Source organism: Zosterops lateralis, assembly GCF_965231275.1.
Source record: "Zosterops lateralis genome assembly, chromosome: 9".
In the NCBI taxonomy this organism is placed as follows: Eukaryota; Metazoa; Chordata; class Aves; order Passeriformes; family Zosteropidae; genus Zosterops; species Zosterops lateralis.
The window spans coordinates 14,199,075-14,224,886 of record NC_139769.1 but is presented as its reverse complement, the minus strand read 5'-3'; the positions used below and the strand labels follow the sequence as shown (position 1 = coordinate 14,224,886).

At 39.6% G+C, this 25,812-nt stretch overlaps 1 protein-coding gene across 2 annotated transcripts in view; it reads right to left on the bottom strand.

Moving 5' to 3' along the window:
- PRKACB (protein kinase cAMP-activated catalytic subunit beta) overlaps positions 1–21,711 on the bottom strand; it is a 67,730-nt gene extending 46,019 nt beyond the window's left edge. Inside the window, exon 1 of one of the 2 annotated variants that reach the window (XM_083867932.1) lies at positions 21,629–21,711. In XM_083867932.1, the coding sequence (XP_083724058.1) occupies positions 21,629–21,674 (46 nt within the window). In that variant the 5' untranslated portion in view covers positions 21,675–21,711. Of the gene's footprint in view, positions 1–13,815; positions 13,832–21,628 lie in introns of those variants that run through there. The other variant, XM_083867934.1, reaches the window with a different exon arrangement.
- Positions 21,712–25,812: the final 4,101 nt, after the last annotated feature.

Genomic DNA, 25,812 nt, shown 5'->3' with positions numbered 1-25,812 from the left:
ATATATGAGCATCATTACATGAAAAAATATATATATACATATATATATACATATATATATATATATTACACAGCATTTTGAAAAACTTCCTTCCTTCCTTCCTTCCTCTCATTTGGAGAGTTTTGTTGAAATTGTTTCACTCCCTTGGAGGAGTGAATACACATTTAGAGATACAATTACCAGACACACAAGTGGACACAGGCTAGACAAGAGACCACTCATGTCCTGTGCAGTGTGCGGTGCAGGCTGAGCTCAGATGTTCTCTGTGCCTTTCTTTTGCACCTCTGGTTTTGCAAATATCTCTTTGATACCATTTTGTTCCACATATTATACGTTCAAGTATTTTTCAGTTCAGCCTGACTGCTCAATATGCCAAAATTTCTAATCATACATTCCATCTGTTCTCATTAATTTATGTAGCCTAAAAATAATTTGTAGACCGAAATTCAACAGAAAACTCAGCCTTACACATGGAAACAATTTCAAATCGACTGTTTTTTGTTTAAATTAAAAATAAGACTTATTTTGATGTTTCATGCTTAAATTGGCACCCTCAAGTTCAAACGCTGTTGTTAATTTTTTTTGCATCAGACAAGAAGACAGATTAACATCAAACTTTTTACAGTAAACAGTAAACAACAGTAAATTGGCCAATATTAAAAACAACATGAATTGTCTAATATTAAAAATTAAGAGAATTATAAGTACACAGAAAAAATACTGGTTCAATAAAGTCTGATTTTTGTCCTAAATCAAATAAACCCCAAATTAAGGCATCCTAAGAAAACATATTGAGTGAAATAGATTATTATCAAGAGATATTTACACCAGCAACTTTAATTATTGCTAAAACAGGTTGAAATATTAAAGATAAAGGAAATTAGGCTTGCTTCTTTGCTTACAAGTAATTAGTGAGCCATTAAAACACAACTTAAAATTAAAATATTCTTTTCTCTCCCAGTAAGTGTCTACTTCAGGGACAATTATGACACGAGCATAGGGAACATAACAATATGAGAATACACCAGAATGCCACCAATATTTGGTCAAATATTAGAATTTCACAACTGAGGAGGAGGAACGGCCAAAAAAAGCAGAGGAAGGGCTAACAGGCAAAGAATTGAGAACTGATGCAAGACTGCATTAGGGAGCTGGCACAAGGCAGAGGTAAAACTGAAACAAGGAGCTAAGGAAGGACAGAGTGATGGAAGATTGTACAATTCAAGCCTCCAAGAGCATAGTGTAGGCAAAATTTTTCTAGATCAAAAGATCTGGTCTATCACTATACATGGAGAAGAAAAATAGCCTAACCCCCTTCCTGCCCCAATTTTTCAGCAATTTAAAGGACAATATTCCATGTCTCTATGCAACTTTACCCTTAATTCTGTTTTAGACATTCATTTTAGAAGGTCAAAGGCCAAAAACTGATTTAACACAATCTTATTATCTCAAATCTTTTTAGTTCTCAAACTGAAATGAAAGCTTAATTTAGTTACTGACTGCAAACTGGGCATAAAGGAAAGATGAAACACCCAATTCTTTAACATTCTTCAGTATTTTAGCAACTTATGACTTGGCTATAACTGACTCAGGAAATGAATACCAAACTACAGATACACTTTGGGCATGCAAAGAAAACGAACTCCTCAAACACTAATGTTTGCTAGATTTGTTTTGCTAGCCTTCATTTTTATCTACAGATACTGATTAAGACATTTAAGCTGTAAAACTTAGTGGCTGCAGCATCATTAATATCTTGATGTCTTCATATGAATTTAAAAAAAAAAAAAAATAAACTCTGACCTTGGGGTGCTATCTCTTCAGCCAGAGCCAAGACTGCAACATGAAAAGTGACTTCAGAAAAGCACTTCTGCTCCCTGGTTCACAGGCTAAGCAATCAACACATTCAAAGTTTATCATAGATTGCATTTGGTAGTGTTTGTCACCCAAGAGTACTCCCTTGGACCCAAAATTATGACACAGATCGGACTGCAAAAAAAATACTCTTTTCCAATGTGTTGTTAAATATTGATATCCATGGTGCTGCTTGTCATTGGTATTCTGGTCTTTGTAACTCCCAGACTGAACTACTCTAAGTGGCAATTACACACATTCATGCTCAAAAACCCAGCTACAGTGTACAACACCACTGCACGCTCTGACAGAGCCATGAAACCAACAGCTTAGTAACATCTTACCTGCTCTCCTAAGACTCATCTGTTGCATTCTACAGTTGCCTTCAGCCTAGAAATGACTAAAATTCTATATTGCCTTGATGACTCTCTTTTTCAATTTTCATGGCTGTGATGATTTGGTGAGGTGAGACTGATAGAAAAGTGCTAACATTTAACCTAACCACATGCAGTGAGGATAAAGAGATCCCACTTGGCCATTACAAAATAAATATTAATCTATACATAACTTTTGAGCTATGACTCCATCACTGCAGAGTAAGAAAGGTAAAGACAGTTGGCTTTCCAATAGTTGATACATTTTTATATATGAGACATATTTTTAATAAAAGATTAGGAAGTTTTGAAAAGCCTGACACTTACAGGGAAACAAACAATTTCTCTTTGGTGTTGAATGTAAGACAAAACATTTTCAAAACAAAATAACATTAATATGATTCTGAGCTCATGACTTCCAGCATAAATTTCATTTTCCCTTGCAGAATCTGAACATTTTCAAGACTGAAATGAAGAACATGAAGTTTCTCCAGCTTGCTCATTTTGAAGAATTTACACAATTTACCTGACTTTATTTCAGGGTTTTTTAATTAACGAACATAAAAGTTTGAAACACGGCCAGAAAGATGAACAGATACTCCAGGACCCCATTAGGAGGCACTTTACCCAGGAACAGATGGGAAACCTGCTCTGCAATAGAAGCCAAAAGTTTGCAAAGTACTTTCCCAGAGTCCATTTAGGTTTAAAAATAGAAATGTAGTATTATGATACAGCAGTCACATGTAGTACATTTGATCTATTTTGAGCTAAAATTAATAAGCACTTTGAGAACGTGAAGTAAATTGATATACTAATTGCCATAAAATAAGGTATAGTTTTCTCTCTGTAACAGACTGCCAATTTAAATGTATGACTGGCAAAAAATGAAGATACACGTTCTTTTAAGTTACTAGAAGTGTTACTACAAGCCAAGGGTAATTATAAGAAGTCACTTCACTATATTACTGTATGGCTAAGTCTTCTAAAGAATTAATTAATTGTAACATAAATATTTTCAGTTACTTGCCAGTTTACAGATGAAAGGTGCTTAATAGTGCCAACTAATTTTAAAAGTTAATTGTTTTCCAAAAGCTCCACTTTCCCTAACAGAAATTCAGAAATGGTTAAAAGCAATATGACTGTTAAGCCTGATTGCATTGCCTCTGCCTTGTTTTTCTGGAACATCACAAATGAGAAGTAAGGATTTAGACAATCATATGACTCCCAAGTTTAACAGCCCAGATTTTCAGTGCATCAAGCCTAAGTAGGAAGGTCAACAAATACTGCAGTTTGACCTCGGATAAAAGCTGAATAGTATCTACAAACAACTTTCATACTGTGATACCAGAGCACGACACATTTGTCATTCATACAAAACACTAATGGGTGGGCTTCTAATGAGATTTTTAGGAGCACTTTGGAGTTTAGAAAAAAGAACTCCCTAAGAGTTCCAGAGGGCAAAGGCTTATCTCAGTACCTATTCCCTTCTTATGATCCCAAATTGTCTTTCTTAAACTTGATATAATATTTATACAAGTGATATCTTCCCAGAATTTTTTATCAATTCCTCTAACTTGGACATAAAAATATGCAAGCTACAAACTATGTCACTGAAAAAGCTACTATACCACCTCTTGGTTTTATTGTACATTCTAAAAATAATAACCAGGAATTCACCTGACACTGGATAAAGTCAAACAAACCGCTATCAACCTACTGTCATACTAATTATGAATATTTAAAGATAATAACTGACTAGGAAAATTTCCTGCCTTTTCATAGGAAGACATTTACAAATCAAACTGTATAAACAAGTACTTGTCTACACAACTTAATTAAAACTGAAAACTATGTTCTAAAGACATAATTTATATTTTACATTTTGGCATTCAAAGGCATTAAAAAAGTCAGAATTAGTATTCTTTTAATAACCTCTGCATGGCCCTTGTTTACATGGTTACATTCTTTGTAACAACAGATACAGACATGTATTCGTTTTTCCACAGACTGGTACTTCCTGGAGAACAATGTATGGATTTATCCTGGCACTCATTCAGGATTAGGCAGTGAAGGAAACGTATTGGTTGAGCTCCTTTGGAAAGATCTACAGAACTCTGGAAGCAGGATGAAGTAGCCTTTAGCAGCATCAAGGACGAGCTGCTGCCAAAGGCTACTAAATACCATCCTTGAAGAGTAGACACTATCCTTGTTCTGTGACAAGTTATTTAAACCATATGATTTTCAGCTGCAAGTACTGCTGCTTTTTTATCTCCACAATGATGAAATGGTATTTGGGTGCTTATTTCGCAAAGAAGAAATAAAAACTACTACAACAGGAAGAAAACAAGCAGGGAGGAAAATGAGGCTTTATTTTATTCTTTACCCACTGCATTGCTTAATTTTCAGTAACAAATCAAATAACTTTCATATGGAACTTCAGCAGAAAATAGTTTAAAGCAATGTGTGCATGCACTATTGTAAAACCTCCAATTGGAACAAAATCATAATGGAGACATGAAATGAATCTGTCTGAAACAGATCTACGTAGAAAAACAGCTTGGGGAAAAGGTGTAATAAAAAACCAGAGAGGGGCTGTGTGTGTATGTTAATGATATCTGAAAGAAGTTCAACAGGACTCATAAGAAGTATACATAGAAATGAGGGAAATAAGTTCAATTCCTTAATAAAACCCTTCCCCTCCCCATCATGAGACTGATTTTAATTTGCCTGAGCAAGGAACCCTTCAATTGTTATAAGAGCTATATAACCATAAGAATTCCTTTTAACACGATCCTTTATTATGGACAATAGAGGCCTGACAGAACTGGAATAGCTTCACTAGAGTTTTCTTAAAGCTTATAAATTTACACAAAAATGACAAACTTTCTTAGCAGCAAGAGAGCATCAGTTTTGCAAAATAAATTGGCACATTTTATGTCTGGTGGTGTGTGATCACAAACTCTGAGAAGCTTTTTCTGTGGACAAAGCATATACTGTTTTTAATTGCCCAGGAAAGGAAAATTATGTATCACCTGAAAAGTCACATCTTAGCCTGTTGACAGAAACACTAAACCATAAAATGAAGGCAAAGAACTAGGTGATACAGCAAAAGAACCTTTGGACAGTACATATCATTACAGCTCTCTGCCAGTCAAGAAAAAAACAACCAAACCCATGCTCCTCACGCAAATGCACATTGCTACCTACTTGACCTGAGCAGTTACCTGTTTCCATCATCCACTCATCACTTGAACAGAAATAAGTGACATGCTGCTCTCTGCAGATTATCCTGACTCAACCCTGGGTATTTATAAAGAATGGATAAAATTCTACCTACACAAAGAAACAAATGTGAGAAGTCCATAACAATGCTTCTTTAGCCATGCTCAGTCAAGAAATGTCTTGCTGTGTTTTTCATGGGCCGTCTTCCACTATTGACTCAAACTCTCTCTGGGGCATTCCTGCTGTGTCTTTGACTCCCCTCAGAAACAACACACACTCATCTTCCCCAAATCATATACAGGTACACAGGTTCTCCTTTCTGAAATATTCCACTGGTGACCTGCCTGGTTTTTTATTTTGAAAACATCAATTTGGCTGGTTTGAGTTTTGGTGGACTTTTTGGTTTATTTACCAAGAACAGGAAAGTTGCATTTCCAGCCTTCATTTTCACTAGAAATTTACTCAGCCCATAATATCACAAATGTGATAAGAACAGACAGCATAAGAAGTGTTTGAATAATTCTACTTTTACCAAGCAAAGTAAGATACCAAAAATGACAAATAATGTAACCTTTACTTCTAAGCAAAGCAAAATTTAACTAATATCAAGTAGTCAAAAATATTAAAATACATAGTTTTTAATCCACAATAGTCACCACTGTTTACTATTAAAACTACTCAATTAATTATCCTGTAATGAGATAAAAATATATTCTTGAAATACAAGGTGTTAAAAAAAATCCCATGGCACCTTTTTTCAACATGGGGTACACGTCCTTTCTCTTTTTTAAATATTACCTGAACAGGTGCATGATTTGAGGGGTAAAGTTCACTAGGAATGACAATCTCGCTAGCCCACAATTCTTTCTATACCAGACTTTAGAAGACAAAGCAGAAGATAGATGCATGGTGTATAAATACTCGTTGGCAAGAAAGTATTTTCTTTTGGTGAGAATCCTAACAGTGTTTGTCATTAATATCAATCAACGGGAAGAACGTGAAGAAAATGCAGCAAAAAAGATACACCTTTTATGTTGTTGCACATATTACAATAGAAACACTGAATTAAGAGAACTGTCTTGATCCTCATAAATTAATTTGTTGCTAAGCCAGATTCTCTTTGCTAATTAAACAAGTAATACTGCAACATGTAGATTGAATTCATGAAAACCCTATACTTGCATTGTCTAACAGAGGACCAGAATATAAGATGTCACTTTAAGAAGATTTTCAGTTTCTTAAAGTGAAAGTCTTCTTAAAAATGCTCTTGTGATGTTAAAACATTCATTGCTGTAAGAAAAAATGTTAATTGCACCATGCTAGTATGTGCCAATAGAACAACAAAAGAAAAGCAGATCTCCTACCTATTAATGGCTTAATTTTAAAAAATCAACTTTGAACATAAACGTCTAAATTTTTCTACCCTTAACCAGACACTCAAATTCAAAATAATACTACCATGCCAGCACTACAGACTGCAAATGATTTATGGCCTATTTATGGGGCTCTTACATACATATCATTATCTTCAGATCAAAATTAATGCTATTTGGAATAGTAGGATGACCCACACATTCGGAGATTTAAATGGAAAGATAATTAAAAAAATCTAAAATTATAAATATTTCAGATAAACTTTATTTTAATTTTATATAAATGAATCAAATACATTTGCTTAAAAAAGCTCCCCATGATATATTAAAATATCTTCTCTTGAAACAGGCCTTTTATTTTGGCCACTTTATAAAAATTGGTGACTAAGATGGGAATGGAACAAGAGCTGGCCATCATCTCCACTCTTTTGCGCCTTTACTAGTAAAAAGAAAAACTGATACCTCCTTTCCTGTAGTATGTCACAATGTCCACAGAATATTCATATATACTACAGAATTTTACACTAATATCACATGAATGCTTTAATATGCAACTGTTGATATATTAACCACCATTTGTTCCCATTTTCCTAACTTTAATTCTAATGTATCTCTCACCAACATCATCATTGTCAAAATACAATAAAATGTTTACAAACAATGATCTTGCCTAGAGCAGAATTATATTTGTTGTATTAAAACTGTTATCTTTCCCCTCACTTTCTCCAACCTGAGAAATCATTAAATGGTGATCGTAGGAAAATTTCTTGCCCTTGTTCAGAGCTTTTCTTCCTTCAGTTAAATGAATTCCATCTATATATCAAGTATGTATACTTCAGTATAAAGTATCTATAAATGTTAGGCTACCATTAGGACTACATTTTTGCCTTCTTAAATTGTAAAAATTTCAAGGACCAAATTTATATCTGCTTGTAGGTCATCTTTCAAAACTGTTCTCATTTTGCCATCCCTTCTTAAATACTATCACCAGTGAAGAAGTACTTGAACAGAACTATTAGCTAGAAGTAGTTTTTAAACTGCAATGATGTCTGAGTCTAAGCACACTATTTTAGTACTTCACATTGCAGTCCTCTAAGTTCAGTTCTAAATTATCCAATGCTGTGACAATTACTCAGTGTTTGGGCCACAAAACCACCCCAGTAAATACATTTATAAAAATGAAACACTGGTTTTGTTGTGGTTACATATTGTCTCATAGGATACTGCAAAGTTGATGCTGCTGCAGCAGAAAAGTAATTTTGATTCAGATAACCCTCCTCCAACTACACAAAGAAATGAGAATCTCTGAAACAATAACAGATGTCAGCAGCATCTGCAGTTTAATCTTTCATGAGACAATACACTCTGCCATGTGATGAAGCACCAGAAAAAATTTAATGCTACTTTTCATTGAATAGTTCTTGATGCAATCACAAACAGGGAGATCTAGTGTTTCATCATATCCTTGGAGTACAATAAAGGTCCACTGGGCTCTTACCAGCAGGGAAAGAAGTGTCCCAAAGAGGAGTAACATCAACAGACAGGTCAACAATTCCTTTTTTTCTTTTTTAAACGCACAACATTAATGTACTTCTATATCTTGGAAGAGGAAAAATACTCTTCATGCTATAATGCTATAGGTGATACCTGTATCAATAGCAAATACCTAATAGGGACTAATAATACTATTTCTTCATTTTCTTGCATCTTCCTTCTTCAGTATTTACTATTACTTTGACTCAGAAAATTGCCAATATTGTGGCTTACACCTATATACTAAATAAACTTCATCTTTTGCAACTGAAGGATGTATTTCCCCCAAATGTATTTCCTTCACTAAATATCTCCTTTTCATTATTAAATGTTCATTCAACAAGAAATCAAGTGTTTTTCATATAACTCTTGCCTTCTTGAGACTATCCAAGCATGTTCACACCATTAGAGAGGAATTAAAATTCTCACCCTGCCTTTATTTCTCAAAAATGTACCTATCTATTATCTCCTTGCAGCCACTTTCTATAAACCCCTCTCTAGTGCTGCACGAGCATCAAACAATCCCAAGCTCCACAGACTTGGTCTGCTACTCAGCCTCTCTGTAACATGTCAGAGAATCACAGAAGGTCAGGCTGGAAGGGACCTCAAGGCTCATCTGGTCCAACCTTTCTTGACAAAAGCATTCCCTAGACAAGATGGCCCCAGGCTGTCCAGCTGAACCTTAAGTGTCCTGTGTTTAGGGAGTCCACCACTTCCCTGGGGGAATTATGCCAGTGGCTGACAGTTCTCCTGGTGAAAAATTTGTGTCCAAGTCCAAAGGGACTGCATGTGAAAGGATTGCACTTTCGTGCTTTCCATACTGAACATCCACTGCTCTGTTTTCTCAGCCACTGTGTCTTGGGCAAGTCCTCTTAACAACAAGACTGGCAGCAGAACAAGTAAGTTTGTATGTATTAGTGGAAATGAATGAGTCAATTTAGTTGGTGGAGAAAATTATAGTGTTGTGAATAGAACTGTGGAAAACCAGCCAACTACTATTTTCTGTTTGGAATTATTTTCACACAAAGAAAGGCAGAACTACCACAAGTTATTTTTGAAAGAAGGGACAGTAAGGCTATGAACTTTATTTTTACTTTAAATGAAAAATACATCCTGCAGAAAATCAGTATCTTCGCCACTAAGTGAAGAGAATTCAGTTCAAATGCAGAAAAGATAAATGCAATAGATGCCTTCATTTTTCTTGCCAAAGATCATACTAAATTTCCAATGCTTCCACCTCTAGCTTTACCATACCATTTAGGCTAACTTTGGTATCAGATCCTTTCATATCTCTCATTGTGCTGCTGCACAGTTCTGTACATTTCTTCTTCCTCCTGCTACTCCCCACTCACACGCTGTATCTAAAAGAGCGTGTATGTTTTAGTCATCTTCCAGTTTTATTTGTTCTAACAAATACTTGAGTACATTCTGGAGCATTTAAAGCATGAAGAGGAAGGCTGGTGATCTTTTTGATAACTTTGTCAAGAAAATTTGTGTTGACGACCATGAGGGTAATCACATTTAACAGAACTAAAATGATACAAACATTATTTTAGTCTCAGTTGTAAGCAAAAAATGGGAAAATTCTTGCAGATAGTATTTGAGAATGGCATGGTGATGCACAGAACTATGAAGTCAGTCAGCAGCATCTCAGGACCAAGGGAAGTCCCCAAGTTAGTCCCTCAAATTAAAAACCACCTCATGTTAACATATATAAAAGGTGATGCTGACACCATGCAACAGTAGCATTTTCTTCTTCCCTTCAGCGAAATGTGTGTGTTTTCTTCAGCTGCAAAAGCCACTTGGAATACCATTTCCCCCTTGTTTTGGATCCCTCCTTTGTATCAGCCCAACACAAGGTGGGCTGTGTTTTAAGACAGGTCCATGAAATAAAGGGTTAAAACAGCAGCACCAGGTGGGAACAAGGGTCTTAACCATCGTGGTGAGACAGAGAGCAGTCTTTGAACAGCTGTATCAGCACAGGAGGAGCAGTGAATTGTAGCTATGAGCAGAGCAGCAGGGGTGATAAGGGCAGGCATTTTTCAAGTCAGCTTTACTGCCAAAGAAAATTGGTCATCTAAGTACTCCGTAAGCAGCAAGTTGAAGAATGGTTCATAATTATAAACTCAAACCTCAAACTGGAGACAGTACAAACATGTTTTGGGTGTTTTCAAAAATCTCATACCAGCAAATATCAGGTTCTACTCTGAAGACTCTTGCCCAGCAGAGAACTGCTTCTAAAAGAGGTCCTGAAAAACACTCTGAAGTAACAGTGATAAGTAATGGGGGCTATAACTGGTTTGAAAATGCAACCAAATCATCATACAACACTGTCTTACAGTTGAAAAAACATGTTATTTAGCCAAACTATGTTCTATATTTCTGCTCTCAATTACTTGGCAAATGTTTTTCTTTAATAAATGGCATAGTTTCAAGCATCGGCTTAAAAACAGAAAGCACAAAACAAAACCCAAAACCCACCACCACCAAAAAAAACTCATCTCTTCTGAAGTGAACAACTAATACCATTTTAGCTCCTGAAAGTACCAAACTTCTAGAGACACTTTCTATTAAAAAAACAATCAACCAAAAACAAACCCCTCAACCCAAACCAAAAAATCAACAACCCCCAAAACCCCACAAAAACTGGCTGAAACTAAACAATGTGCCAAGTGTACCTGGCACCTCTGGCAGAACAAAACCACAGAATGTACCTTGGGGCATGAGGGTAGTCATGGCTGTTCTTTGCCTCTGTACCGAGAGCTGAACTCAGCTAAAAGACTGAGGCAAGAGTAACCCCAGCACAATATTATTGTCCTGTGAGATACATGTCTTCCCCATAGTATTTTGGTAGGCTTCATGGTAGCCTGTTCAACTTCACACTTCAACTTGGAAAATTCCATTATGCCCTCATATTTCACTTTCTCACCATTTGCCCTGCCTAGACAGCAGGGGACAGGATCTCCTACCATCAGAAAAGGCATGATGCCAGGTGGATCAGCTTGTACTTTGGGCTAAATCCAGAGCCCAGCCAGGAAAAATACATTAAAGATATGAGCACATCCATAATGCTCTGCCTGGGGTCCTGAAAGCTACTTCCCTCTGGGATAAGGTGGAACACATGCATGCCATGGCTCAAGTGGGATTAATGGCAACCTCTACTTCAGCTCCTCCAAAACTTCTTATTAACATGCTCTTGGTTCACCTTTACATTTATACATTTCCTCTCTATCCCTCCACATGATGCAGGATCTCTTCATCAGTGACTCTACTGCTCTTACCAAGCTGCAACCAGGTGGAAGAAGCTTTTCAGGATGTCCCAACATCTGTGGTATTTTGACCTCTTCAAGCAGAGCATCTCTGGCCAGCATTCATCATCTCCCTTTTCTGGGGTGGGAGTATGGTGGACAAGGCCTGAACCATACTCTGCTCAGAGCTCCCTTTGGCTCCCTGTTTTTACATTTTTCAACTTCTGTTGCCTGTTTTCTCTCCATCCTCATTTTCTGTAGTTTCTCATTCTCAAGGAGAGCTCTAATGTTTTGTTAGGAATAAATTGGTACCTGTTCCTAAGGAAAAAGCCAACAGAAGCAATACAGCTACTTAAAAAAGGCAAGAGACAAGCAAGCATAGGACATTCCTCACTCCCATGTCACACAGTTTTACAGCTCATGCCCTCTAGCTATTCTAGATAAAAGATGTCACTTACATAGCAATTACAGAGTAATTCTTCACATGGACATCATTCCATCCTTGCCAAACTTTTCCTGAGTTTTCACTGAGATGCAAGGTGTTTGATGTTCATCACCAATATATGGTAGTAAGTATTACTTAAAAATGAAAATTGTTCATTGAAATCAAAAAACCCCAAACTGAGCATATTCATTTAAAGTTCAAGAAAGTCCCACCTTGGAGTTCAATGTAAAAAAACTAACTTAATATGCAAATAAAATAAGTTCTGCATTTGAATATTAAATGAACAGTTGGATGATAAGGTAGATATCAAAAGAGAAATCTTTTTGGAAGAAAGCATGTAATAACAATAGACAAAATTTAAATAGAAACTGAACTTTCTTAGGTATTAGTGCAATCTGTGTGAAAAGCAGCCCAATTTTTTTTAGTGTCAGTTTTGCATCTGATCATTCATCAAGAAATTCAAAGGGAAAAAAATTGCTAATTTGGAAAAGAACTGGGAAACACCCTAAGAACCACCACAAAGCACTACACACCCTCAATCTTCCAGGCAATTCCACATCCCATGAAGTTGCTGTACACTTAAACAAATCTCAAAACTTGCTTGTTTTGCAATTTGATATTCAAACAAGCCATTCTATCAAGCTAAAAGATCTGGCACCTAACTTCTGTCTGAAGTTCAGCTCATGTAAACACAGACCTCTACAGTGTAGATTTTTCAGCCAATGGAGAGAACCCAGCTCGAACACGCGATGCACTGTTGTGCTCTATTGCTTAACCCACAGCACCCAGGGCAGAGCTCAGTGCTGGGAGCTGCAGGGTGTGCTTCTTACTACACAAGTTTTCACAAGAAACATAGAACTGGGGTATTGAATTTTCTAAACTGCTCAATATAAAATAGTCCTCTACCAGTTAATGAAAACATGTCCTTTCATCATACCTGCTAGAGGAAGATACCATGATCTTTCAATAGGGCTTGGCACGATTTTAGCTATGTAATGCTCCTCCTCCCTATCACCACCTACCCTGTTTTTCAATAAGAAACACTCATCAAAACCTCCATCCTCCACAATAATCTATGGATCAGTTAATGGAATGCTTGAATATAGATAATTTGCATTAAAAACTTTATCTTAATGATAGACTTTGGTGCAGTTAAATCATAATTTCACCCTGTGCAAAGTAAGGCTAGATCATCATATGCTTAACAATCAGAATTTACATACACAATAAAACTGTTACTGCTGCTTGCTACAAGACAAAGAATTTCAAACTGCCTAATGTTACAGTAATCAAAACTAACCTTAATTACTATAACAATGCAACTGCTGAAGTAGCAGAGTACATACACCCTTAATTATGTCATTTTGTGAGAGGGAAAAGCAAACTGATTCTGACCACAGGCAAAGTAACAGTCTTTTCTATTTTTCAAGTTTCTATCTTCTTGCCAAAAATGCGCTTTCCTTTGTTTTAATTTCTTGAGCCACACGCCAGCTGTGGATGTCTGCGGCTTTACAGACAAGTGCTAGCAGCAAGTGCAGTATGTTAATGAGCGTGTACTTCCTGGAAGCAGCTTAACCTGAATAAAATAACAGAAACAAAAAGTTCCTGACATCCTCTGTTTAAATATTACAGTATTTTAGCAAAAGGATCAAGTTAACAAGAGGCAGAGGAATAACAAACTAACAATTACATTTACAAATCACCAAACAGTTTATCTATTCACTCACCTAGCAACATTTTAACAGACACACAGGTAAGATACTTACTTTACTGTTAGTCTATCACAGAAATACTGTATCTCTCAAACGGCAAAGTGCAGCGCAAGTCAGCACCTCTGCCCCTCCTAAAGGGAGGAGCTGGCTTAAAATGCTCATCAGGCTTTCTGTGGTAAAGATCAGCTACGTCATAGAAAAGATGTTTGCTTTCTCAGAATCTGGCCATCCATTTACTCTTACATGCAGAGCCTATTTATATGCCTCCCTGATTTACTGAAAAACATTTCTAAAACCCTCAAAATTATTGCTCGAAGCCGCAGACAGAGGACATCCCAATGTGGAGAAACTGGCTGTTTATTCTGAAGTCACAAAAACTGAGGCTTTAAAAACCCACATGAAACAAACACCAAGATAATTCCACACCTTTACTGCACAGCATAATGCTAAGAAGTTAGCCTAACCCTTACTACATGTATAACAAGGAATATGTACCAGAACTCATTCTATCAGAAGCCAGCAAACACCTTTTCCTTCTGGGCAGGGAAAAGCAGAAAGTAATTTAATGGAAGAAATAAAAACTTGGTTACATTTCTTACTCTGAATAGCAAATTGGAAAAAACAAGCAAACAAACCCCCAAGCCAACAAAACAAATAAATACAAAATGAAGAACTTAAACAGAAAGAAGAATCCTCTTCTAAAATACTATTGGCCTCAAGATCCATATGGCAAGTGTAGAGAGAGAAACAAGCAATGTTTTGCTCTATTTTTCTCTACTTTCATATAGCTCTAGATGTCCGACTGCTAACATCTCTCACCAAAAACTTGAAGTCTTGAAGTAATTTCTTCTATAAATGAATGCAAATGAGAAAGCGGTAGTTTCAACTAATAATTTTTTCAAGAAGTTAGCAGGGTGAGGCCTTGAATAGCTTAATGTTAAAAAATATAGTCCTTTTTCTTGCCACCTGACCATTTCATTGCCAATGGTGCTTTCAGTGCTTCCTTTGAATCTGTCTTTTGCCACCTGACACCTCAGTGAAATGATTTAGTTTGCAAAAATAATTATGGATAATCCAAAGAGATAAAACCTGCATTGTTTTCTATGTAAAAGACCTTAACAGTGGATTGAAGAAATACTTGAATTGTGACCTGTGAAAGGTTTAGGAATAAAACCTGATTTTTCAACAGTACAAGTCACCAGATGGGCTCAGCTGCTTTGTGAAACCTTACTCTCAGCAGATGTGATTCTGCTGAGACGTGGAAGAAACAGCAAGGGAGATGCCAAAGAGAGGCTCAAACGAGCCCTGGAGAGACTCTTGTTTACCACTGCTGGTCCCAACACTACAGGCAGGGCAGTGTCTCCCTTTAGCTCCCTGCACAGCACACCCTCTAACCTGCTGTATACCAATTCTCCTGCTACACAAACTACGAGTCTCACTTTCATTTCCTGTCAGTATTCACCTTATTTTCGAAAACAGAACACGTGGGTTTCAGGGAAAAAATTATGTTGGTTTTGTACAAACAAAATGGGGTCTTAGCTCATTACTAGCTCTCCTGAACACCAGGATAGCACAAAGGAATAAAATGTGTGTAATCCTTTCCCAACCATTAAAGGGAAAATTAAAAAAAAAAAAACAAAAAAAAAACAAACAACAACAACAACAACAACAAAAAACCACAAAGTGATTTTATCTTCTACTTTTGCAACGCTAAGACAACACATTCCTCACTTCACTTACCTCTTCACTGCTCCACTGCTACTTTGTTCTCTTTCCCATTTCCCAGGAAGCATTTCTACCTCATGGCGGAGAAACTGCTTATGGTAGGAAAATACTTGCAGTACAGCCTGAAACCACAGCTCTCCTTTTGGCAACAGCAGTAGGTCAGGCAGCTCCTATTTAGTGCCTGCTATCCACTCTTCTCTGTGCCATATCCCACTTGCACTGGTACAATTGCTTGTGTGGCTGCAGCGAACTGGATCAGGAAGCCAAATCCAGGTTAACTAAAGTCCCTCCTGCTTTCCCTTTTCTGTAGGGTTATTTTTAACCTAGATCAATCTCAGAGTCAGTTCACCTTGTTGTCTCATAAATAGTTACTCCAGCACACTTGAGGGCACAGAGGCAGGAAAACAAGTGGCAGGAGATAGTAAAACAGAACTGCAAATTAAAGCAATGCTTATGAAATAGCACCTTGCACCTGAAATAAAGACAAAGCTTGAGAGCAGCACTGCAGGGTAGACTTTTTACCAAGTTCTAGCCATAAAATTCAAAAATTTTAAAGGAAAATCTCCACTGACTCGAAGTTCTTAACACTGAAAACCTTACAAGCTTAAATGCTAGAAGCACTGATTAAATAAAACAAAACAAACCAGTCTACTCAGATGTGATCTGGAACTCACTTGTTGTATAGCAGAAACAATATTCTTTATTAAACCAACCACTGTAGTTTTAGGGGAAAAAAAAGCATCTGGACAAACAAGTCCTTTATGATGTCTAGAAAGGATGCAGGCAAACCAGAAAGTCTGACAGCTGTCCAAAAGCCTTTCCGAAAGAGCTCTGTCCAAAGGAGGGATGTGGCAGCTCCAGGAGAATTCACTATCTGGAGAAGACTCTCTGCCAGCCCGGAGTGAAATGGAGCAGAGCCCTCCCTGCACTCCACACCGTGACCTGCACTGCTGCATCCTTACATTCTGCTCCCTGCACCAATGAGAGGCTTCATTTTTGCAGCACAGCACAGTCTTAATTAGGCTAAGGAACAAAGTGACTTGAAAGAATATGAGAAATCCCAGCATTATTCAAGATACTACTTTTGATTATGTCACTTCTACAAATGTGGATGAGTAGAAGAACAAACACTAAACAAACCCAGCAAGGAGGGAATGCCAAGTAATTTAAAATACTCTGTCTTTAAAGTAGTCTGAACCACAACAGCTAAATACAAACCAATTTATCACTTTGAGGCCCTTCTGACCTTTTGTTATGCTACCATGTGGCTGTCTTTAATGAGTGATAACCTCTCTCTTTGCTAGTCCAAGCTGTGAATAAGCATTTTGTTTTTAATTAAAGCAGAATTTTCAGATGGTGCCTCTCGTCACATGGTGCATTCTGCTAGTCTTCCATTGGTGATTACAGCAGAGGGTTTCTCAGGTATTTCTTCTGCAAGTAATTACAACTATTTCTTATTTTCTTATTGCTGAAACCTACCTGGTTAATAGATGATACGAACCCAACATAGTGGGAAAGAAGCTTTCCATACATTGTTTAGAGATGTTATTCATGCAGACCATTCCAGCATCACTCCAGCATATACTGTTAATTGCTCTTTATACAATACATATTTTAGCTGATGTTCTGATCCAAGAACAAGGCTCCAAAATGTACCCATTTCAAAACTGGAGAGCTAAACATAATGAGCAAAAGAAAAAAAGACACTCTGTGTTGAATAAAACTACACTCTGATCAAAAACACTCAAGCAAGAATCTCTGGAAATGTAACAGGGTATCAGCTACCTTGGGATAGCAACGGATACAGAGCTTTTCACCTCTACTTCACCGATTTTAATCTAACCAAGGTCAGCAGTGATAGAGCCTTGCCTCATCTAGTCTTAACAAGGAATACACTTGTGGTCTCTTTTGGTCTTCAGCAAGAAAATACAACAGATGACCCAACAATGAATGCGCATGAAAAATACAGAAAAAACCTTCAGTTGTTAAGAAATGTACCCAGAGGAGGTTAAAATCTACTGGAAAAAGAAAAAGTAGAAGCCTGCATCTTCCTGTCAAGCACACTTCAAAGGAGCACTACTTAAAGAATAATTATAAGAGTTAAAAAGCAAAGAATTGACTATAATGGGAACTCTGTCATACTGAAGATACTGTAGGGAACACTTTGAGGAGAAGGAGGAGTGAATGAACATAAAACTCACATGCAGAATACACATCACACATGCTGTACTTGGCTATTTAAAGACCACAGAAGTCAAAGTTAGTAAAATCATGCTGGATTAATAGAACTGGAGATCTGGCTCCCAGGTAAGAAGATACATGTACAGAATTAGTCTTTGAAAATCATGTATAGTTTCCTTTTAAAATACATTTTAAGAGCAATTTGCTACCACGTACTGCCACAGAAAAAAATGCAGCAAAGACCATCTGAATCCCAGCAAATAAAATTCAGAAGCCAAGCCCACGTCACCAAGAACTATTGGAAGAAGAGAAAGTTTACAAATCTTCCCCTCCCTAAAGAGAGTATTCCAATCACCTGGTCTCTGGTGCAGTTTGGTGGTTACAAAGAAACAGACAACATCAAACTTGAAACTGTGGGGGTAAAAAAGGGGAATGGACAATGGGGGAAACAAAATAACCCAAGAAAAACCAGAAACAAAACACCAAGTGGGATTACTACTAGTTTATAGACAAACCTCTTGCTGTCATGTATGACATTCCTTTGCATATCTAATAGGGCAAATAATTCACAGCCATACATCAGAGTTATCTTAAAAATCTATATTATTGTGTTGTCTGAAGTAAAACCCACACAAAACTTTCTACAAACTATATAGTTTTGCAGGGCTGACATTCACTCTAGTTTAGAAAGTCATTCTAGTAAAGTTAAAACATTCCTGTTTCATGTAAAAACAATAATGATTTTGAAAGTAACAGATTCATTTGCTGAATTTAAAAGTTATGTGACCTTCTTTAAACTTCAGATGTGTTGTAGTTATGTTTCATGCTACTTTCACAAATTATTTCAAGATAATGAATAATAATAAAGCTAACATTTTCCTACATTATTTGCAACAAGTTAAGGAAGACTCCCTTTGGCCTTTTTAAAAAATGTTATTTACTACATGTTGATATTTTTAACTTCTAAGTTGCAAAAGTTCTCAACTACTCTAAGTTGAGCAGCTGAAAAAAACCCCAACAAATAATGAAGAGAATAATTAAATTAATATTAAGATGAGGAATCAGAGTAACTTCTATGGCAACTGGTAATTGTCTCTCTCCAGATTTCAAATGAAAGATACTTATATTACTATTCTAAAAGGCCCTCAGAATTTGTAGGTTGCTGTGCCCTGTAGAAAACCATGAAAGCATTTAAAACAAAGTTTAAAATGGAGCCAGAACCCTGAAGCTTCTCGTTACCAAAGGACAACTTTTAGTTTTGGTCTTCCAAGTTAAAATCCAATGCATATTAGGAGAACCTGGAACAGAAGGCCACAGAAATAAACCCCTAACAGGCCACACTGAAGCTTTCCTTTGCATCTTCTGTATAAACAGTGTATCTTGCCCTCCCTGCTACACAAGCCCAATTCCCTCTTTTGGTGACCAACCTTAAGAAACCAGCACCACTCAGATTTCATTCACCTGCAACTTCTGCCCAGAAATACTCCAAAACATTTGCTCTCATCTACCACTGGTGTTCACATACTCATGGGTTTATTCCACTTCATTGCCTAAGTGAAGTAACAAGTACTAAAGATATTTGACTATAAATGGAAAGCTACAATAAATGAGAAGAATACAAGTGCTATAGTTGGGTGAACAGCGTTTACTGTGCTGACCACAGACAGTGCAGGAGGTCTCAAATTACACCTCATGAACTAGTGAGTACAGTTATCAGGGGAAGCTGCGTTACCCTTCATTGTTCTTCCAGGGACCTTAGCATGCCCTTGATCCACACAATTCCATAAGCTCCATGCATGGATCAAGGGCATAACATCACCTTTAGAATTCAAGGCTGGATATTCTTCTTTTACTCCTTAAAACAACTTCATTTTCAGTGTTCTGTAGTCTGGAATACATGCTACTGAGCACACTTAACATGCAAAACTAGAAAACTGGTTCAACAAAGCAAATAAATAATTCAGAAATATTAAAGCTCCATCATATTTTATAATTCTTTAGTTTTTAGTTGCCATGTATCATAGGAATAGATTACAATTAACATTTACTGACAGTAAACCAAACCTTGTTTCTAATAATTAATTAGCTGCTTAGTATTCATATATTATCAACGTTCCATGGTAAGTGAATCCTGGTCTTTCCCAGCAGTATATCCACGATGACCAATTTTTTCTCCTAGTTACAGGAGTTGTATCATTGTAGAGCTTTTTGCTGCTAAATATACTGAGTAATTAAACATCTGAGCTTGATGGCTCTAGCAGCATTTCATTTTTAAACACTAACACAGGGAGAAAGAGGTTCTGAAGGGAACTCCTTCTGCAACCTAAAAAATTACTTAGTACTTCATAATACGAGAATTCATTAAAATAGAAGTAAACACTGTGTGTTGTAGTGTTATTTAATTGCACAAACTAATAGCAGTACAGTTATCATGAATAAAAATCCAGTGTTTTGTCATCTGAAGTACTTCAAACAATCCACCCTCTCTATACTTATCTTTATAGTTAGGCTAAAATAGTTCCCAATAAAATTAATGCACTCAACAATAATGGTCAAATACTAAGATTTGGATTGTGAAGTGTAAAATGATAGTGAGCTAAGACACCAGAAGTGAAAGGTGAACTCAACAATCACAAGTGGGTAGGCCGGGCAGAGCCCCTGCTCCCACAGCTGGAAGCACCCACTGCAGAGCCCTGGGAAGGCAGAGGAATGTTGTGTGGGCAGGACCCGGCCTGTGCAAATCCGGTTACCCAGTTCTACCCCAGACCTCAACAGTAAATACACAAAAAGTACACAAACAACAACAACAACAAAAAACACCCCAAAAACAAACCCCCCCAAAACACAAACCAAACCCCAAACTTCCTAAACAAAACCAAAAAAACAACCAAACAAACCCATAAAACCCCCAACTTCGACGTTTAAAGTTCTTTTCCATTTCAATGCCCTAGGATTTTCCAGTAACAAAGGGTATTGTTGTCACAACACTGAGCTTGCACAACTGCCTGCTCACTACATCTTGTCTTTACTCTTATCCATCACAAACATACCCAAAGTTTTTCACTAGAAACGAAGTAAGTCAACATACAAAAAAAAAAAAAAAAAAAAAAAAAAGATAAAATAAACTCTAGGGTTTTCTTCCCAACCACTGAATGGGCTTTATATTGTTTAAAGTTATGTTGAAATACTCAGAGGGGAAAAAAATCCTAACAACAAAAACAAAGCAAACAAACGAACAGAAACACCAGCAGAAAGCTCCCTGCCATGACGAGTTCAGATCAATGCTTTTGTCTTCCATTTTACCCAGGGCTCAGGAGAGCAGGGCTGTACCGAGGGCTCTCCCAGCGCGCTCCCGAGCGATGTAAACACGCCGCGGGGCTGGGGCTGCGCCGCGGGGCGCGGGCACGGCCCGGGGTCACCGGGGCCGCACGATCCGGGCGAGCACAGGAGTTTCTGACCTACATTCCCCGCAGCGGGATGAAAACCCTCCCGCCGCAGACGGAGCGCGGCGGGCGGGCGGCCTCCCCCGCCGGCAGGGTGTGTTCGGGGGTGGGGAAAGCGAGCGGGCCGGGGCGAGGATGGAGGCTGGCGGAGGCGCCGACACCTGCCCGCCGACACCGCGGCCCCGCCGCCGGCTCCTCCTCCACCGGGGCCGGACACCTGCTGCGGGACAGCCGCACGCGCGGCCCGGCGCGGCCTCGGCCCAGCGGCCGCGAGCGGGATTGTGCCCGGGTCTCCCCAGAGCCCGCCGAGCCCCGCGGCCGGGCCGGGGCCGGGCGATCTCCCCGCGGCGCCGCGCAGGCCGCGGCCGGGCCTGCAGGGGCGGGGGGCTCGGCCCGAGGCCGTGGGGCCTGCGGCGGCGGCGGCGGCGCGGGGCGGGCGCGCCAGGCCCGGCCCCGGGCCCTCCTCTGGGAGCGGAGCCGGGCGGAGGCGGCGGCGGCGGCGCGTCCCCCTCACTCACCGCTCTCGATCTCGTTGCCCTTCTTGGCGGTGGCTGCGTTCCCCATGGCCGGGCCGGGGCGGGGGCCGGGAGGGATGCCGGGCGGGGGCCGGGCCGGGCTCGGCTGGCGGGGCGGCGCGGCCCGCGGGCGCGGCGGCGGCAGCGGCGGCGGAGCTGCCCTGGCCCCGCTCTGGGTCTCTGTGTCTCCGGCCGCCGCGGAGGAGGAGGCGAGCGCTCTGCCCCCTCCCCCGCCCCGCACTCGGCGGAAATGACGGCCGGGGCGGCGCCTCCTCCCGCTGCGCCGCCCGCGGGGGCGCAGCCGACCACGGCCGGGCCGCTGCCGCCGCCTGGAGCGGGGGCCGGGCTGGGGCAGGGGCTGCGGGTGCCCGGGGCGGCGCCCCTCGCCCTGCCCGGCCCGGGGGAGCGGGGACGGCGGCCGCCCGGGGCGGGAGCCCGCGGGCTCTCGGCGGCCTCCGCATCCCCGGCCCGGCGGGCGGCGGCCCCGGAGCGCCCCCGCGGGCGCAGGGCAGGCCCGGCCCGCCCGCGGAGCAGTGGCCGCGGCGGGGGCGAGGCCGCCGTGCCCAAGGTGACCCCGGGAGGCCGCGGCCCTGCGGCTGCGCCCGCCCCGCGCCCCTGAGCATCCCCGAGGACACTCGCCCGGGCCTGCACCCGCCGGCCGACGGGAGGAAACTCGCACTTGCCGCCTGTTCACTGACTGTTTTTACACAGCTCACCAGACTATAGGAAAAAAAAAAAAAAAAAAAAAAACGTAGAAAGTAAGCGGGCTGCCAGGAAAGAGTTTTTTTTTTTTCCTCCCCCCCTTTTGCTGCCACCCATCATAAATAGCTACAGCTACACATTTTCAAGCGGTATTGTGACTTTCAAGTTGATGATAGCTCTCTTTATATATTTATCATGTGAAACGCTTTGAGTGTTTTAGCTCTGGAAGGAAATGCTTATAAAAAAAAGGCTCTATTTTATGTGCTTCAAAGTGGAGAGAGTGGAGAGCAGAAGTGCTAATCTTATGGATCACAAACTGCATATATTCTGCCAGGACAATATATGTGATACTCAGCCTTTTCTGGCAGCATTCTTTCTCTGAGGCTGCTGGAATTGTTCTGGCTACCATCCTTCACAGGGGCTACCAAAATCCTCTCCCAGCACCGTGGGCTGCCTGCTGGTGAAGCACACACTGTCACAGCCTAATACTGAATTACCTTACTGTAAGACAGGATTTTGTACACATGCACTAATGCACACTAAGGATACTTCTAGGAAAGTTCCAGTTTCCTGGTCCTGTGCAGTGGATTACATTGTGTGGGAACACTGGGCAGACCTAGCTGGTGTGTTCTCTACCTTTTTAGAGTTGTACAAGCTGCCTGGATTATATGGCTGCAAAGTTTTGGGAACACTTACCTGAATTATCTTGATGTTTTGTAGGTTGAGGTTTGATCAATGAACTTTTCAGTTCAAAGGACTTTATCCTGGCTTTCTTCACCTTTTCCCTTGCATTATCCTGATCTGTGTGATACTGCTTACTTCAGGGGAGTACCTGTGTTTCTATGATTAATGAAGCTGTCTCTGAGGAAGCCAGGTCTCTACTGCTTTGAAGATCAGAAACAAGACTCAAACATTGTGCAGAAATAACCTGCAAACCATTGGGGGCAGTGAAACAGCTGCTATTGAAGAGGGCTGCCTCATTTTGCCAAAGCTGGAACCTGTGCATTCTTTATGCACTTAAAAAAAGGTTCAGCGAGTTATCAGTAATTCACTCTGCCAAGGAATGGCCTGTAAATTGCAATGGCCAGATCTGCCCCAGGAGGAGAACTTAAGCATGGGAAAAGGAGAGGGTACTTTTACCATCTGTCGTCTTGATCATATCATACAATGACAAAAAAATAGAACTCTGAGGTGCTGTAGTATTTAAATAAATATCTGAAGGTGATGTCTCAGGTAAAGATCTTATCCCAGTTTTAAATATTTTCCCCACGCCAGCCATCATAATTTTCATTTTGGCCAGATTGAGTCTGAGTCAGCTGATTTTCATCCAGGTGCTGACAGGCATTTTGATATCCTTGAGGAGACAGCAGTGGCATCCCTAACAAATGAGATATGCTGCAGCATCTTTAGCATATTCCTGGTATTACAGCTCATCCCTACACTAGCGAATTATGCTGTAAAGGCTGCATACATGGGGATCTACCAAGGTCCAATAGACATTACTGCCCTTTGGGTCTTGGCAGACAAGGATCAGCTGGTCATTGCATGTATTCCAGCAAAATCCTACATATACATGTCCAGCACCATATGGATATATGTGTGTGTGTATGTGTGTGTGTACCAATGCAATAGCACTGGTTCTCAAATAACCACATCATGCTCTTAATGCACATGCAGCGCTGATGGATTTGCATAAATGGTTTTACCAAACACTCTGTCAGAAACCTAACAAACATAATTCAACAGTGTTGTGAAACATTGAATGAACCATATCCATAGTCCTAGCATTACATGTGTAGGCAAAGATAAGAGAAATAAGGAGTTAGGGCTGGACATTTGTATTCACATTCACACTACTCACACATCTTGTGCTATATTAACAAGTTCATACTCATTGATTAATTGCAAAACATACCCATGATTATAGATATTATGTGTATACAATCACTTAGCATTCAGACTGTCAGCTCTTATTCCAGCCCTAATCTTTAGTTTCCTTAATTTTCTTATATAAAATCCTTTCATGCTGAAATGCCTCATATCACTGCTTAATAAAAGTATTTTGTCTTCTTTCTTTTAACACAATTGGTTAAAAAATAAAGTCATGCAAATATGAAAAATATTCTGTTTGTGTAAGTTAAAATAATTCACTAAAGGCTAGATCTGAAAATTTTTGCTGATCTATACAAGATTTTAAAAAATATACTCTGAGAAAGTCAACTCAGCAGTTTTAGAACTGTATGGATTTGATGATGTTGTTTCAAAGACTCTCAGCAGGTTTTCATCCATTTTTTAACATATTTATTGGGAACTATCAATTGGGAATATCCTAGCAAGACCAGTCCTTCACTCTGATAATCTGTATCAGACATATAGTTCCCTCATGAAACTCACATATTTTACCTTACATAGCCTTAGAACTAAAAATGAGAGGGTCATTTCAGGACAAAAAAGATAAATTTCTTCTAGACTAAAGACTCTCAGGTGTTTTTAGTAGAAATCGCCTGTTCATATGGTAATTACTTCTGGAGCCACATACCCTTTCACTCCATAATCCTTCTGACTTTTAGATGAGATAGCGGCATTTCTGTAGCAACTACAGCAGTTGTTTTCAATACACATTTGAAACAAGTCACTAAATTTAAATCATTACACGTCTTCATTTTCTTCTCTTGAATTTGAAGTGTGCCTGCATTGCAAGGGGTTGGCATATACAGATTGATGGTTTAGCCCATCCATACTGATCTTCCTTACCCTGAGGATGTAGGCTCTGCTTGGGTTAGGAATATGTACCTGCCTTACTTGGGATTCTCGTTCTGTGGCTGGCCTGCCTTACCATTGCAGCAGTGCCTGTAAACTGCAGGGTTTGAATACCAAATTAGACTACTCTTCCCAAAATCCCATATTCCCGCATCTTTGAATACCCCTGGCAGCCTCCTTCTCTCTCCTAAACAGAGTGATATTTTTGGCATTTAACTCCTTGTTTTCCTTTTGGGTTGTTCCAGGCTACTGGCACATTTCCTGCTCTCAGCTAACCCCTGTTCTGCCAGTGTGGGATGCTTTTCTAGCAGGTTGCTAACGTGCCAAGAAGCATATGTATTTCTTTGTGAACATGGAAGATATTTTCCAAATTTTACAGCTTCTGACCCAGAAACAGGAATATTCATCACTGCAGCATAATTTCAGACCTGCCAAGAATATATCAATTATGTCATGTAGATGTGCTAAGGGAAAGGATGAAAGCAGGAATACAGCAATTTCCCCTGCTCCCTGTACTAGCTATACAGACAGCAATAAACTACATTCCTCTGCAGGGAAGGCTTAATCCACTGATGCCAAATTCATTCCAGTTGAAGACCCACCCACTCAGAGAGAAGTGAAAGGACTTACATCAGGTTTCTACAATATCTGAGATTGCCAGCCCCTGAATCCACTATGAAACTAAAGCAACTTGGCAAAAATTTGCTCTGCCAGATCTCCTGAAA